This window comes from Saccopteryx bilineata, chromosome 3, assembly GCF_036850765.1.
Source record: "Saccopteryx bilineata isolate mSacBil1 chromosome 3, mSacBil1_pri_phased_curated, whole genome shotgun sequence".
Classification (NCBI taxonomy): Eukaryota; Metazoa; Chordata; class Mammalia; order Chiroptera; family Emballonuridae; genus Saccopteryx; species Saccopteryx bilineata.
This window is the reverse complement of record NC_089492.1, coordinates 272,497,053-272,513,916: the sequence shown is the minus strand read 5'-3', so window position 1 is coordinate 272,513,916 and position 16,864 is coordinate 272,497,053. Positions and strand designations below refer to the sequence as shown.

The window sequence follows — 16,864 nt, the reverse complement described above, 5'->3', positions numbered from 1 at the left end:
AAAAATAGTAAACATGTACCACTCTATATTCTCTTTTAACATGAAATACAAGAGGGTCACTCAGGATTGCAAACTGCATCAGTATTATCTAGCTTCGGAAAAAGAAACTAAAGACAAAAGAAAACAATTTTTTAACATAGAAGTATCTGAAGAGAATGGCAATTCTTGTTTTCCTTTTTGAAATGCTAAGAATTGAAAACAGACAAAACAAACAAACAAACCAAAAAAGCCATGGCACGGCAATAAATCTATTACTTGTGAACATTTAAAATTATTTTATTTATTTATAATAAATATTTAAAACAAATTAAAATTTCAGCCTAGTCTCTAGGGTCTTATCTTTTTAAGAATTAACTAGTGGTCAGATTATACTTTCTTCAACTACTATAACTTCTTTAAAAATCAGGTAAGTTAGGGAAATCTAGGTAGAGCTAAAACTAAAATTTCTGTCAGAAGTGATGTATGCTGTTTGGTAAATAGATGTCTTCTTTCATTTTTCTAAAAACTGTAAGACTACCCTTTTTATTTTTGCTTTCTTTTTTTCCCTTTTTCTCTTTTCTGATCTGTCCCACAACTGACTGAGACCCACAGCACATCCTGCTGCAATCTCACCAACAAGGATGCCAATTGCTCTGCCCTTCCCTGATAGCTCCCCAAGCTACAGATCAGACCTAGCAAGTGTTCTAAAGGGAAACATCCATTGATTTTTTTTTAAATGACATTTCCAAACACAATACTTACTTTGTAATGCTGAATTTTCTAAGCAGAACTCTTAGCATTGTTAGCAAAGTATGCATTTAAGAATATATAAAATTATTTTCTTAGAAGTCTAAGGAGTCTTTTCCTTATTTTTATTTCTAATTTGGAATCTGTATAATAACTGAATAATATTTAAAATCTCTTAGGATTAGCTTTTCTACAATCAACTCTAAATTGTTAAAGGAAATACTTACTGGTTGTTCTGGTAAATCTTGTTCTTCTTCCATGAGGATCAAGATTTCCTTATTACACTTGTGCGACTGGATTGCAAGTGTCTCTCAGCAGCCTTCACAGTCTGTTTAAAAAGGAAGGGGAATTCAAAGCTTTATATACTCTTAAGGTATTATCATTCAGGCCATCAGAGAATAATTTTTAAAATATTGTGCTACCCCAAGCTTTCCACGTGAGTTCCAATCTCAAAATCTCAAACTTGCACGTGGCTTTTCAAAATTGACATGCTGCACCAAGTCAAGATAGGTATACACAATGATTTTTATAATACCTTGCAAAAGCCAACACGTAGAACCATTTCTGCTGTACTTGAAACATGGTTACTATGGTGCCTAACACATTAAACATTTAACAATAAGAGCTATATGTGCTGATAACTAGAACATTTGTTTTTTAGGATTCGGGTTAGATTTTTTAATAATAAAAACTAGCCTACCAAGTCAGTAAGTGAGAACATCTAACCTGCTTTCAATGTGGAACATTTACATAACTGTTAACACAGACACACAGAATCACTTTAAATATAACAATTGAAATAAAATTAAATACTTTCACAACTATCTGTATGTATCATTAATTTAAAGGAAAACTCAATTCTCTGAAGCTACTTTAATAATGCAATTAAGTGAAACTTTGAACTTTAGAGTTAAGGGAAAATAATCACGTAAAGCTGGGTCCCAATTTTAGTCTGAAATAACGAGTTCCACTAAATATACTGTGTAGTCAATCATTTATGGAAAATCTTTACTTTCTTAGCTCCTGTTTCCGGTACTGATTTTCAAACTAACAGAAAAATAGGGCTCCAAGCCCCACATTTACTGGTAAAAACACCTTATTGTGCCCTTATCATGAGACAGACAAAAAAACTTTAGAAAACTTAAATACACTATAAAAATAAACTCCACTACTACTCAACAAAAATGAAACTAGTACTTCTCTGAAACATATTATTGCTTATGCTTTTAATTAAGGTTATACCTGTTCACTTCCACCAATCTGTAACCAACTTAATACATAAAGCTAAAGCAAGTATAGACTCTTCCTGCAGAAGTAATGAAAATAGATAAATTACATGAAAAGAGAAACGAAAAACTTCAGTTATGCCAATATACCTCCACTTTACTTCTATTGCTCTATCTTGGTTCAATAAAAAACACTTTTAGAGCCACACTCCAGAATGGGAAAAGGAGAGAAAACACGTGTGAGGGAGACAGATTAAAAAATGTCCAACACTGACACAGCTTTACTTCCTGCCCTGATCTAGAATGTCAAAAGAAAAAAAAAGTTTAAAGATCAGAAGCACTGGATGCTCAATGCACTCACGTGTAGCTCATACACAGAGCCTCAAAAGCTAAGTTCTCATACTACCTGACGTAGGTAACTAGTGTTGCAGAATTACAGCGCGCAATAACTAAAGCTCACAGGTGCTATCTTCCCTGCACTTGTTTTGCTCTATCGGGACCAGCATAATCAATGTGACGTGAAACTGACTCACAATTATGAAAGATGAAACACTTTTATGTTGCATCAACTTGTCTCTTAGTTTTAAATTGAAATGTCTTTTCTTTATTTGGGGGTTTTAATACTACCTACATGAACATAATGTACATCTAAATCCCATAAGAAAAACCGAAATAGGGCCAAATCATCAGGAAAATGTAATGCCTTTAATACCTCATTTGTTGAGTTTTTGTGTGACCAGCTCTCACATAAACAAAAAGTGATAATATTCTATGTTTTATTTAATTGAAGGCCACAACTGTAATAACTGCAGTCTCTAGTTAGTAGATTCTCAGCAAGAGGGAAAGGATATTCCTTCTCATAGGGGAAAGGTTATAAAATCTATTTGTAGGAGGAAGGTAAGAAAAATTGTTTTGTTTTTTAAAAAAGGATACTCAAAAAAACATACTTTAATTTTGTTTTTAAACACAAAAACTAATTTATTTTTAAAATATAAACAACATTAAAGGAAAACAGATTTTTATTGCTCAAAATAGTTTATGGGTTTTAAAAGGCAAGAAATACTGCTTGCTCTAAAAGTGGAAAATAAATTTTTCAAGCCATAAAAAACTAAATGTTAAAATCTCGAATTTTGCTTTTTTTAGAAATATGGTGATATTACAGTGATTTTTATAATGGAAATGGACTAATTTTCTATTTTTCTTGAGATAAATGCTATCAAGAGTAAGATGTAAAAATAAATACCTTTAAGAGAACAATTGGAAGATATTCCTTTCTATCTCTCCTCTTTATTCTATAAAAATAAGTATCCACCTGACCAGGCGGTGGCGCAGTGGATAGAGCGTCGGACTGGGATGTGGAAGGACCCAGGTTTGAGACCCTGGGGTTGAGTGTGGGCTCATCTGGCATGAGCCAAAAGGTCACTAGCATGGACCCAAGGTCACTGGCTCGAGCGGGGGGTAACTCAGTCTGCTGAAGGCCCACGGTCATGGCACATATGAGAAAGCAATCAATGAACAACTATGGTGTCACAACAAAAAACTGATAATTGATGCTTCTCATCTCTCTCCGTTCCTGTCTGTCTGTCCCTATCTGTCCCTCTATCTGACTCTCTGTCCCTGTAAAAAAAAAATTTTTTTTAAAGAATAATAATAATAATAAAATAAGTATCCTTTGTTTCCATCTTTAACAATTACCTTTACCATTATTTTCTCAGCTTTTATATGTAGGGGAATGAAAGGGGCATAGATAATTTCTATATTTAGAAAAATGCTTTAAAAAATCAAGTAACTGGTCAATGATCACCAATAATTTTGATCATTTTAAAACAAAAAAAGCAATATACAAGCAAAGTATATGATTTATAACAGAATCTTCTGGGATTCTGCTGGCTATATGTGATATGTGTGAAGTATGCAAGCATATATTCTGGTACATTTGTGTATGAAATATATTAATACTGACATAAATCACATCATCCCATCACAACATGCAACTAAGATACTACTTTCCATCAATACAGTATTCTTCCTTCCTTCCAAAAGTTTGTATTTTAAAAGACCTGAAATATAAAAACATACTAAATACAGGAATACAAGTACTTACCACATTCCTAGCATTTATCAATCAATGTGCTAAAACTTTTAATATTAAGATGTCACACCATTTTCTACAGTGGCACATGCTTACTGGTAACTAGATGAAAGCATTATATAACACAGACACAGTGATCTAATACCTGATAATAAAAACTTCGGAATTACAATGCAAATCTTAGTATTCTCATGTCCATGTACTAGTTTTAGAGTTTAATCTAATTGCAGTTTGGGTTTTTTTTTGGGGGGGGGGGTTGTTTTTATCATTAATAAAAACAGACATTATTTTGCATCAGTGAGATTCATCTTTTAAATATCCAATACTATAATGGCTTGACATAGAAGTGGAAAGTGGATTCTTAATGTAATGTAAATGAGTATAATTACAATTTAGCCAAACAACTGATGAAATTACAAAACTCTCCGAATTCATTTTTGTTTTAAACGTCTTTAAGGCATTTGGATAGTAATGTCTTTTCATAATTTTCTAGTTTCAATTTTTATAATTGGTTTCTAAATATAGCTGTTTTATCACCTTTTTTGGACTTTGTTAGTATCTATATGCCTTCATAGCCAGAAATCTGGGAAAATCTTCAATTGAGAACAGAAATAGTATTTCCCTACCTACAAATACTGACAATGAAAAAAAGGAACTCTGGTTTGGATCATAAAGGCCACACAATTTTTAATATTGTGCCTTCACATGCTCACAAATAAAAACACGATCCTTTTGTATTATGGCAGTCATAATTTTTAATCCTTAGAAATTAGAAGTAAAATAATTAGCATCAAATAGTTTATTTCAAAATTGTAATGAGATTGCAACTTCATAATTTCTGTTTTGTACCAAGTTCAACATACTATTTACCCTGCAGTTGTAAATGGCCAGAAGCAAGAACTCAGGTTACTTCAATGTGTTATTATGGCTCTTAAATATAGAAAAAGAAATTTAAAATTATATCTACATCTAAATATTTTAAAGTACAATATAAAGGTCAATTTTTTTCAATGAAAACAAAGTATAAATCACTCTTAATTATATCATCAAGAGAAGTGTCTAAATAGAACAAAAACAGTCTGATTGTAGGTCCTAAAAGGGTTCTTGTTTGCAGCCAAGTGTGCACAGTGATATTCAAGAGTTAACTAAATATCTTTGATAAAGTTCTAAGTAGAAAACAGGTAGCTCATAAATTTGATTATTAACTACACTGTATTTTAGAAGTCTATTTACTGCTCCTTCCAGAACCTTATATATATTTTCAGAGCACACCCAAGAAAAAGCTACAGAAGTTTCCCTGGAGAAAATTAATAGCATCACTTTCCAAATTAAATATATCTCAGCAATAATAGTTATTAACAACAGTAGCCTAAAGAAGTATAAAAAAAGTGGTCTATAACCACTTAAGGTTTTTATTAATATGTGAATTAGCACATATTAAAAAAATTAAGTAATTAGCAAATTTTTACCATGGTACCCTCAAATATAATTATGTATATGATTTGAAGAATGAAAACAAAAAGCAAAATATTCTCTTCTAATGGTGTTCAGATGATTGCTTCAAGTATTATTATTCAGCAGTAACTGATCTAAGGGGATCTATCAAGGAATTCAGAAATAAGTAAGTGTCCTAAACAGCCAACACCCAACGTACCAAACATAAAGAAAGCCTAAAGGGCTCTCTTCAAAATAAATCCTAATTTATAAACAAGGAGGCCTAAAAGACAAAAATCTGAAAGATGTCAGGAAAAATGGTAAAGCATCAGAAAAATTTCTGTGGTCTTTTATGCAACAGTGCTAATTAGCAGTAAGCATTAGTGGGGACGACACTAACTAGTAATTTGGGCTTCATAAGAAGTAAACAAAAGTTTATTCCAATACCTACAAGTTTCTTACTGAAAATTAGGCAAAAATAACAATGAATATTTTGGAGAGGAGAATAATAGAGACAACTCGGGAATACCTGCCCTACACCAGTCTTAAAAACCAATTATAGTGGGAATGATAAGAGAGCTATTGTTTATCAAGCCCTTATAATACACAATATATTTTTAAATTCACTGTCTTATCTAATTTTATCTCCACAACTATCCTAAAACAGAGGTGGCATCATCCTCATTCTATGCACAGGGCAACTGGCATTCAGAGATTTAAACAATATACCTCAGATTAATAACAATCATGTTTCAGGTTTAAGTATAAAGGTATCAAGTAAAGAGACTAGAGCAGTGGTAGTCAACCTGGTCCCTACCGCCCACTAGTGGGCGTTCCAGCTTTCATGGTGGGCGGCAGTGGAGCAACCAAAGTATAAATAAAAAGATTTAACTATAGTAAGTTGTTTTATAAAGATTTATTCTGCCAAACTTAGCGAAAATCCAACATAAAGTACTTGGTAAGTAATTATTATTATATGCTTTACCTTGCTGTAACTCTGCTTTATAAATTTTATAAAGTCAAGTTACTTCCCTACTTTATAAATCACCATTACTGTGGAACCGGTGGGCAGTTAGAAAATTTTACTACTAACAGAGATACAAAAGTGGGCGGTAGGTATAAAAAGGTTGACTACCCCTAGACCAGGGGTCTCAAACTCGCGGCCCGCAGACTAATCCACAAAGTTCAAAATATTTTGGATAAAATTAAGTAAGCCTAGGGGCCTACTTGTATTTTTCATTTCTCTAGCATCCTAGCTAGATATTAGCTTAGTTAACAGCAGTTGTGATGCGAACTACAGTTTCTGGTCGTTTTGTGGCACTGAGTAAACTGCATGTACGATTGTGCTTGTTGTACTGATTTTTTTTTGTTTTCAACTGCAGTGAGAAAAGTGTTGCATAACAGTTGCCTTTTGTAGACCTAGTGCGGCCCGCCGAAAGGCTGTGATCTTGCTCTGCAGCCCACATGCTGAGTTGAGTTTGAGACCCCTGCCCTAGACGATAGTGGTGATGGCTGACTTTAAAATGGTTAAAATAGCCCTGGCCGGTTGAACAATGATCAAATCTAAAAAGTGCTTATAAGCATAGAAAAATCAGTATTTAAAAAATATTGTCAGAAAAAACTGAATATCAATGTAGAGAAAACCATATCTACAGAATACACTATGATTAATTCGAAATATATAAAGAATTAGTAGCATTAAAAAATATTGGAAAAATATAATAGCATTATTTATCTCATCTGTAGAACGAGATAAATTTTGAGCAATTAAAGCATAAGCAACAAACCAACAGATCCAGTTATATAAAATATACTTTCATGCAATAAAAAATAACAAATCTAAACTTAAAAGGAGATAATAAATGTAAGCGATACCTGCAATAATTATAATAGATAAAACTTAATGTCTACAACATAAACCCAACCAATTCAATATTTACCTACCATCTGTTATGTGGCAAACAATGACTAACACACACATTCATCAAAGGATACAGTTTAAAATCAAATCAGCATTTGGGAATAAGGATTTTCACTACTAACTAAATTTTAATATTTTTAAGATTATCACTTCATACCAATTAAACTACCAAAAATAAATCTAACAAAACCTAGCATTATCTGGACTCTAACAAGATAAATTTCTAAGCACAGCTTTAAAATCAGATTGTTCTCCAGTTAAAGAATATAAAAGAGGTCATCAAATTGCCCATAATCTGAATATTTTGGGGGGTTTTCCTCCTAAAATTGAAGACTAGGATAAGAATTCAACTATTTTAAAAAGAGAAAGTCTGTTGTTTACAGAATTGAAAAATTAGAAACAACCAACACATGGAGAATAGTTTACCTATGCTGTAATTCTACAATTGAACATTTATATTAAAATGAAAACTATACCCTATTTCAATACAAGTTCATTTAAAACATGAAAAAACTTAAGATTTTACATTAAATATAGACTACTAATGTCTTCAATATAATTTGGTGAGAATCAAAAGCAGATACAAAGGAATACAATGCTGGATGCTTAAGGTTTGTGTAGTAAAATGTTTAGGCACATTAAAAATGCTTCTACAAAAGTGTTTCTGAGGTATTAAGCTAAAATTGGACATAAATTCTACATTCTGGCACACCCATTTTTCTCAATAAAAAACTTCAACTTTGAGGGAAACGTAATTTAAATTTCAGTGACCCTCCCTTATACCCAAATCTTAAAGAAGTTCATGAAACACTACAGGCAGACTCATTTAATTTTCTTGTTCTGTCATCTCTTTCATAAGAAGTCAAATCAGAACCCACATAGAAACCCAGGGTTGCTTTATTTTATGGTTCAGAACAAAAGTGTTTAACTTCTAATAGCTAAAGAATTTGGTATTAAAAGATAGTTCACATTTAGTTTTTACTCTTCTGTAAACTATTCACTCTGTGAATACAAGAAAATTTACAACATATGATTACTACAAGGAATAGAGTATTAAATTGTTTGAGGTAATCTTTATTTTAGGGTTAAGCAAACTAAAACCAAAGATGTGAAAGCATTGCTTCATGAAGTCTGTAAGTAGCAGAACCAGTAGCAGAACCCAAGATTCTGAACTCCCTTGTCTTTATTCCCCTCCAGGTAGAACTGAGCATACAACTTTCCCTTTGGCTATTTATTTCTTTTCCATCATTAATTCTCCAACTATTCTGTTATTTTACTTTGACCTTGTGGTATAATAGCATGATTTTAAGTTTTAAAACATTTTAAATTTAAAACCTTTTTTTTTAATTTTTTAAATTTTTTTTTAAAATTTATTCACTTTTAGAGAGGAGAAAGAGAGGGAGAGAGAGAGACAGAGAGGGAGAGAGAGGAGAGAGAGAGACAAAGAGAGAGAAGGGGGGAGGAGCTGGAAGCATCAACTCCCATATGTGCCTTGACCAGGCAAGCCCAGGGTTTCGAACTGGCGACCTCAGCATTTCCAGGTCGACACTTTATCCACTGCACCACCACAGGTCCTTTTAAAACTTCTTTTCTTTTTTTTTTTTTTTTTTTTTTTTTTAAATTTTTATTTTATTTATTCATTTTAGAGAGGAAAGAGAGAGGGAGAGAGAGACAGGGGGGAGGAGCTGGAAGCATCAACTCCCATATGTGCCTTGACCAGGCAAGCCCAGGGTTTCGAACCGGCAACCTCAGCATTTCCAGGTCGACGCTTTATCCACTGCGCCACCACAGGTCAGGCCAAAACTTCTTTTCTTAATGTGTTATTTGCACTTTAAGGACCTCCTAAAAATCCTAAAATGAGATTATTTTTATGCTACTTTTTAACTTCTTTTACAGTCTAGCAAAAATAACAATTTGATTTCTCTTTATAACCATAACTCTTTCATTTACAATGTATAGACTTGATCTACTTTTAATGAAACAGGTCATTTTAATTACAAGGTATATGAAAAGAAATCTTTACCATTAGTCAGAGATAAGTATGATTTCAGAAAACAAAATACCTCTCAACCTACTAAAACCTCAAAGTTATTAGTGAAAGAGTTCCCTGCTTCATTATTAGTTAATAATTAGGAATTCTTCAAAACTACTCCTCTGACCTCCAGTATGGTCTCTATATATGGCAACAAATTCTGTTAAAACTATTTATATTAATTTCCCCTTGGTTCTAGGATTCTTAGGAATTTAGAAACTTTGATCCTAAATTCTACAATGGCAGAGACCACCTTCTTCTTTTTAGTATCTGATAGCACACAGCGGGCATTCAATAAATATTCATTCAATCTAACACTATTTTTAGGCTCTTGATTTCTCTAAACATTTACTTAAACCAGTTCATTAAGAATCTTTAATATATTTAGAGGCACAAAAGATTAAAATCTTCACTTTTCCCATCTCTTACCAGGGATGCCTATATCAAAACTTGAATCCTTTACAAGGTTTTGTTAACTGACTTGGAAAACATCATTTTAAAGTTTGTGTTAACTGAAAAAGCTCCCTTCAAAAAAAACAACCTAGAAGTGATAAACTTTATTTCAAATTTTAATATCATATCTATAGCAGGGATTGCAGTAGAGGTATTACTTAGACATTTGGAGCCCTTAGGTTTCCCTTCCCTCTCTTAACAGGCTAAATTAATTAAAAAAAATTTTTTTTCAATTACAGTTTACATTCATTATTATTTTGTATTAGTTTCAGTTGTATAGCATAGTGGTTAGACAATCATATACTTTACAAAGTGTTCCCTGATAATTCCAGTACCCAATTGGCACCATAAGTAGATATCACAATATTACTGACTATATATATATACTTCTTATGCTGTACTTTACATCCCTAATAACTATTTTGTAACTATCAATATGGTAGGATAAAATGAAAAACAAAGAACGGAAAGGAAAGAAGGAAGGAAGGATCCACATTCTAATTCCCAGAAGCAGTGAATGCCACTTTACTTGGAAGAGACTTTGCAGATGTAATTAAGGATTTTGAGATGAGATTATCCACAGTTACCTAGGTAGGCCATAAATGCCATCATCTCATGTCCTTATAAGTGAAAGGCAGAGGGAAAATTCACACACACACACACACACACACCACACACTCTCTCTCTCTCTCTCTCTCTCTCTCTCTCTCTCTCTCTCTCTGATATAAAGATGGAGGCAGAGAGGCCCTGGCCAGTTGGCTCAGCGGTAGAGCGTCGGCCTGGCGTGCGGAGGACCCGGGTTCGATTCCCGGCCAGGGCACATAGGAGAAGCGCCCATTTGCTTCTCCACCCACCCCCCCCCCTTCCTCTCTGTCTCCCTCTTCCCCTCCCGCAGCCAAGGCTCCATTGGAGCAAAGATGGCCTGGGTGCTGGGGATGGCTCCCTGGCCTCTGCCCCAGGCGCTAGAGTGGCTCTGGTCGCCCCTGGTGGGCGTGCCGGGTGGATCCCGGTCGGGCGCATGCGGGAGTCTGTCTGACTGTCTCTCCCCGTTTCTAGCTTCGGAAAGATACAAAAAAGAAGAAAAAAAAAAAAGACGGAGGCAGAGATGGGAGTGATACTGCCAGACTGCCAACAGCCCATCAGAAGGTAGAAGAGGCAAGGAAAAGATTCTCCCCCTAGAGCCTATGGCGAAGTGCATGCAGCCTTGCCAACTCCTTGATTTCAGACTTCTGGCCTCCAGAATTGTGAGAGAATACATTTCTGTTGTTTCAAACCTCCAAATTTGTGGTAATTTATTAGGGCAGTTTCAAGAAACTAATACAAATAGCAAAGAAGTTTATTTTGTTTTTTATTTATTTTTTGCTATTACCTCTCTCCTTGGGTCAGTTGGCCATCTGGCCACTGAATGAAATACATAGCTGGAAACAAAGGTGGAAAATTAAGAAAAAAAGTATGTGAAGAAAGACAGAACATGATTATACATACAGCTGCAAAAAATGCATTCAAATATTAAGAATAGGGTAAACATAAAACACTCAAAACCTGCCCTGGTCAGGTTGTTCAGGGGATAGAGTGTCAACCTGGCACACCAAGGCTGCAAGTTCAATCCTGGTCAGGGCACATATGAGAAGCAACAAATGAGTGCACAACTAAATGGAACAACTAAGTGGAACAATGAGTTGATGCTTCTCTCTTTCTCCCCCACCTCCCTGCCCTCTCCACTTTCTCTTCCTTCTCTCTCTCTCCCTCTCTTTGTTTCCCCCAATCTCTCTCCCTTCCTCTCTCTCCAATCAGCGAAAACCAAAAAAACTTATTCAGAAAATTTAATTTAAAATTTTAATTAAATCAAATTAAAAAAACTCAAATACTTCTTAAATAATTGGACAATTTACCTAACAGAATTGTCACATAACTACAAAGTTAGCATTCTCAAGCTTTCACTCTGGACCACACCCTAAAACTATAGGGAAGAAATTCCCAACTAACACAGTAATAACACTGGCAGTCCCAGGTGTTTCATGAATCTTGCAAAGCCTTACTGATCTAAGGCCTTGAGAACAAATGAGTACAAACAGTCCCTGACTTATATGGTTCGACTTAAGATTTTTCAACTTTATGATGGTGCAAAAGTAATACACATTCAGTAGAAACCGTATTTCGAATTTTGAATTTTGATCTTCCAGGAGAGCAATGTTGGGTAGCAGAAGCTCCCAGTCAGGCATGCAGTCAGGAGGGTAAAGAACCAATATTCTGCACTGTAGTATCTTGCCAGTGTCTCTGAGATACTGTGTTATCAGCACATTTGAGGTATGCAAGATTTACCTACAATGTTTGGTAGGTTAGGTACATTAAACACATTTTCAACTTATGATGGGTTTACTAGGATGTAACTCTATTGCAAGTTGAGGAGCATCTGTACTACTATTTATAAGATAACACTTAGAATCAGGACACAATCACTATACTGTTTGATATGTTCACTTACAAAAAAAATTACTGCTTGAGTTTAACCTGAAAGATGCACAAGTCCTCCTTTTCAGTTGATCTTAACTAACAATCATTTTCTATTTTGATTGAAGTTCCTATTTTGTATTTCTCTCACAGTTACTTTTTATAGCTATATAGTTACTTTTTTATAGCTATATGGCTATTTATACCTTTTATGCTTCTCCATAAAAGTATTAACTAAACATTTCATTTCAAATTTTGTAACACTGTGCTAAGCACTGTATCAGAACATAATAAACAGATCATAGAATGGTGGTAATCAGAAATTTGTTATTAGAAAAATGTGACTTTTTTAACTCAGTAAATGACTTTTTGTGTGTATGTGTTTAATTTCTTGGGGCTTTCTTTTTTGTATGTCTTAAATAGAACCCTAAAATCCTTTCTAAACACTAAATATTCACAGAATATCTCAAACGAGGAGAAGAACACTAAAATAGAATACAGGGTAGACTATGCCAGGAATTAAGGACATAATTACTTAGGTGTGTTATGGATGCTGTTTGTCAAAAATTTGTCAGTGTTGAAAATGCCACTTAACTAAATACTAAAATGTATAGATTAAAAAGAATAAAAATATAAAGGCTTGGCTAACTTAACCAATAAAAGCTGTTAATGCTAACTTTAAGCAATAAAATACATGAAAAGAGTAAAATTTAAGAATTTACTCTTCTTCCTGATGAAGATTCTAAATTGAAACAATTTCCCCCGGGATTCTCTGTATTGTTTTCTGGTTGGTCTAAAAAGAAAGGATTGAATCTACAGAGGCCAGCAGTCTCAAACTGTAATCTTCTCTGACTGCAACTTAAAAAGGACTATATGAAAATGGAACTCGTTCACCAGAAGAAGAGTGTATGACAGAAGTAGCATTTTGGCATAGATATGAACTGAAAAATATATTTGTGCAATAAACAGAACCAAGACTAATAGTGGTATCTTAGATATAATTTGGTTATGACATGTTAGAGTCAGAAATAAAAATTAAATGCAATGTGGTATCCTGTAATAGAAAGAGGACATCTGTGGAAAAAATAGTGAAATCTAAACGTTGTGAGGCCTGGATTTAGTTAATAATAATGTACCAATTTTGTTTTCTTTAATGTACCATAGCTATGTAAGATATTAACAGGGAAAACTGTCTAAGGGGTATATGGAAACTCTGTACTACCTTTGAAACATTTCTGGATATCTATTCCAAAATATTATTAAATTATCCCCTATTTAAAATCATTCCAAAATAATTATTTCATAATAAAAAGTTTATCTTTAAAAATGAGGTATCATTACACACTTACTAGATGGTTAAAATAAACAAAACAAAACAAAACAAAAAATGGCCCTACCAAGCTGACAATGATGCGGTCAACTAGAACTGTCTGTCATACATTGCTGGTATGAAGACAAAAAGGAGTAGTACTACTATATGGAAAGTTTGGCAGTTTCCTTTTCTTCCCCACAGAAACAGAGAGTCTGAGAGAGGGATAGGTAGGGACAGACAGGAACGATGAGAAGCGTCAACCATAAGCTTTTCATTGTGACACCTCAGTTGTTCATTGATTGCTTTCTCATATGCGCCTTGACCATGGGCCTGCAGCAGACTGAGTAACCCCTTGCTCAAGCCAGCGACCTTGGGTCTGAGCTGGTGAGCTTTTTGCTCAAGCCAGATGAGCCCGCGCTCAAGCTGGCAACCTTGGGGTCTAAAACCTGGGTCCTCCGCATCCCAGTCCGACACTCTATCCACTGTGCCACCACCTGGTCAGGCTGGCAGTTTCTTATAAAGGTAAACATACTTACAATATGGCCTAGCAATCCCACTCTGAAGTATCAACTGAAGTAAAATGTAAATTTATGCTCACCAAAAATCCGGTACATAAATGTGTGTAGTGGCTTTTATTATATACATACCAAAGACCAGAAGCAACTCATATGTCCCTCATACTGGTGAATGGATAAACAATTGCTGTACATCTATACAACAGAATACTACATAGCAATTCATGGAACTTCGATGAATCTCAAATGCATTCTGCTAAATGGAAAAAGCCAGGCTCTTTTTTTTTTTTTTTTTTAAGCCAGGCTCTTTCTACTGTACCTCTTCTATGAAAAAAAGAGAAAGCTAGGCTTAAAAGTCTACATACTATAAAATTCCACTTATATGATATTCCTAATATAACTACAGTATATTAGAACAAAATAACAGATCAATGGTTGCCATGTGCTAGGGATTGGGGAAAGGAATGGCAGAAAAGGGCTTGAGGGAAATTTATTATGGTGATGAAACTGTTCTGTATCTTGATTGTATTGATAGTTTACATGATTATATGCACTTGTACAACTCACAGAGCTGTACGCTTAAAAGGATGAACGTCTTATATATACATTATATCTTAAAATTTGTAGGATCTCTAGCTTTTTAGAAAAAAATAATCACATGAAGTTGACTAAAATTCTATGACTAATATAAATAAGCAAAACTGTAAACATAGTTGGATCAATAAACAATTTATGAGTAAAGAGATCTGAAATGTTAGCCAATAAAATTATAAACATAGTTGGGTCAACAATTTATGAGTACGGAGATTGGAAATTTTAGCTGTATTACCTGATATCATAACAAAAATTTTCCCATTAGTTAAATGACTTAGGTCAAACTATAAATTTTTTTATACAGTTTTATTTTAAATGGTACTACCTTCAAATAGACACTTTCTCCCTACCAAAATGAGAGTTGGAAGAATTCTACCCCTATGCTAATCCACTAAAGGAGACCTATACAATATACAATTCAGAAACAATGACAACTAAAATAGCTGGTATTTATTGAAAGACAGAAAAACAGAGAGGACAGGAGAAAGAACGAAAGAAAACCTGAGACAGGCAAGGCCAAGTAAAAGATCTCTTTCCAAAACAAATACACATTTATCAAACCAGAATTATTCTATAGCAAAATACTTTGCAAATCCCATGATACCATGAAAACGTGTATCTGAGAAAAACAAAGAGAAAAAAAAATCCCAAAGAAAACTTTGCAGTTTTAAAAAAGAAAAGTCACACAAAATCCCACATCACTCGGCCCTGGCCGGTTGGCTCAGCGGTAGAGCGTCGGCCTGGCGTGTGGGGGACCCAGGTTCGATTCCCAGCCAGGGCACATGGCTCCTCGGCCTCTGCCCCAGGCGCTAGAGTGGCTCTGGTCTCGGCAGAGCATCGCCCCCTGGTGGGCAGAGCATCGCCCCCTGGTGGGCAGAGCGTTGCCCCTGGTGGGTGTGCCGGGTGGATCCCTGTCGGGCGCATGCGGGAGTCTGTCTGACTGTCTCTCCCCGTTTCCAGCTTCAGAAAGAAAAAGAAAAAAAAAAATCCCACATCACTGACTAGACTCTAGAGTAACATCATGGTTGTTAACATTGAACATTGTTTTCCTTAAAAAATATTTAAAGGGCTTTTTTATAGACATAATACCAAAAGGGTGCAAAAACTTAAGCAACCTTGATTTTAGACATCTATTTAAGAAGTTTGTGATTATAAAGTCAATCATTCCAAATTTACTATTGGGACTTATGATTTAATGAGGTGAATTAGTACAAGGGAAGGAGATTGGGATTTGGGGTCAAAAGGGTTCATTCAGTTCTATGACCTACCAGCTATAAATCCTTGGGCATATCAGTTTTAGTTTCTCTTGTACATAGAGATTGATTTTAAAACTCAACCAATACTTAGAAAAAGGGTCTAGTACCAATGACAGTGCCTGACATAAATTATAGGTACCCAAAAATGTTAGTCCCATCTGACCAGGCGGTGGCGCAGTGGATAGAGCATCAAACTGGGATGAGGAAGGACCCAGGTTCGAGACCCTGAGGTCGTCAGCTTGAGCGTGGGCTCATCTGGCTTGAGCAAAAAAGCTCACCAGCTTGGACCCAAGGTCGCTGGTTTGAGCAAGGGGTGACTCAGTCTGCTGAAAGCCCGCGGTCAAGGCACATATGAGAAAGCAATCAACAACCAAGGTGTCGCAACAAAAAACTGATGATTGATGCTTCTCATTTCTCTCCGTTCCTGTCTGTCCCTATCTATCCCTCTCTCTGACTCTCTCTCTGTCTCTGTTAAAAAAAAAAAAAAAGTTACTCCCCTTTGCATTTAAAAGCATCTTGCTATAAGGCATGGAGAGTGGAAGAAGAAATCAGAATCTTCTCCATAAGGCATTCACAGTTCAGTGGATTTCTTAGGTATGACACTGCAGCAAATCCACAAAAGGGGGCAAAAAAGGATAAATTTGACTTCATTGAAATTAAAAACTTAAAATTTTTATATGAAGTCATAATTGATTTTTTCACTAATGGTCTTTCCTTAGTCCATATCCTATTTTGCATTTTCTGCAGAATTTGATAATCCTGAATAAATGCCCCATCTGTACTATATTCCTTTTGAGGTACCAGAAAATTGCCTTCTTCACCCACAACAGTAAGCCCTTTAGCTCTTACATA

General features: G+C 34.8%; 1 protein-coding gene across 5 annotated transcripts in view; it reads right to left on the bottom strand.

Annotated features, from left to right (window-relative positions):
- EYA3 (EYA transcriptional coactivator and phosphatase 3) overlaps positions 1–16,864 on the bottom strand; it is a 105,821-nt gene that overhangs the window by 64,710 nt on the left and 24,247 nt on the right. For all 5 annotated transcript variants that reach the window (XM_066269908.1, XM_066269910.1, XM_066269909.1 and 2 more), the window contains exon 2: positions 954–1,054. In XM_066269908.1, coding sequence (XP_066126005.1) covers positions 954–986 — 33 coding nt within the window. In that variant the 5' untranslated portion in view covers positions 987–1,054. The remainder of the gene's footprint in view (positions 1–953; positions 1,055–16,864) is intronic.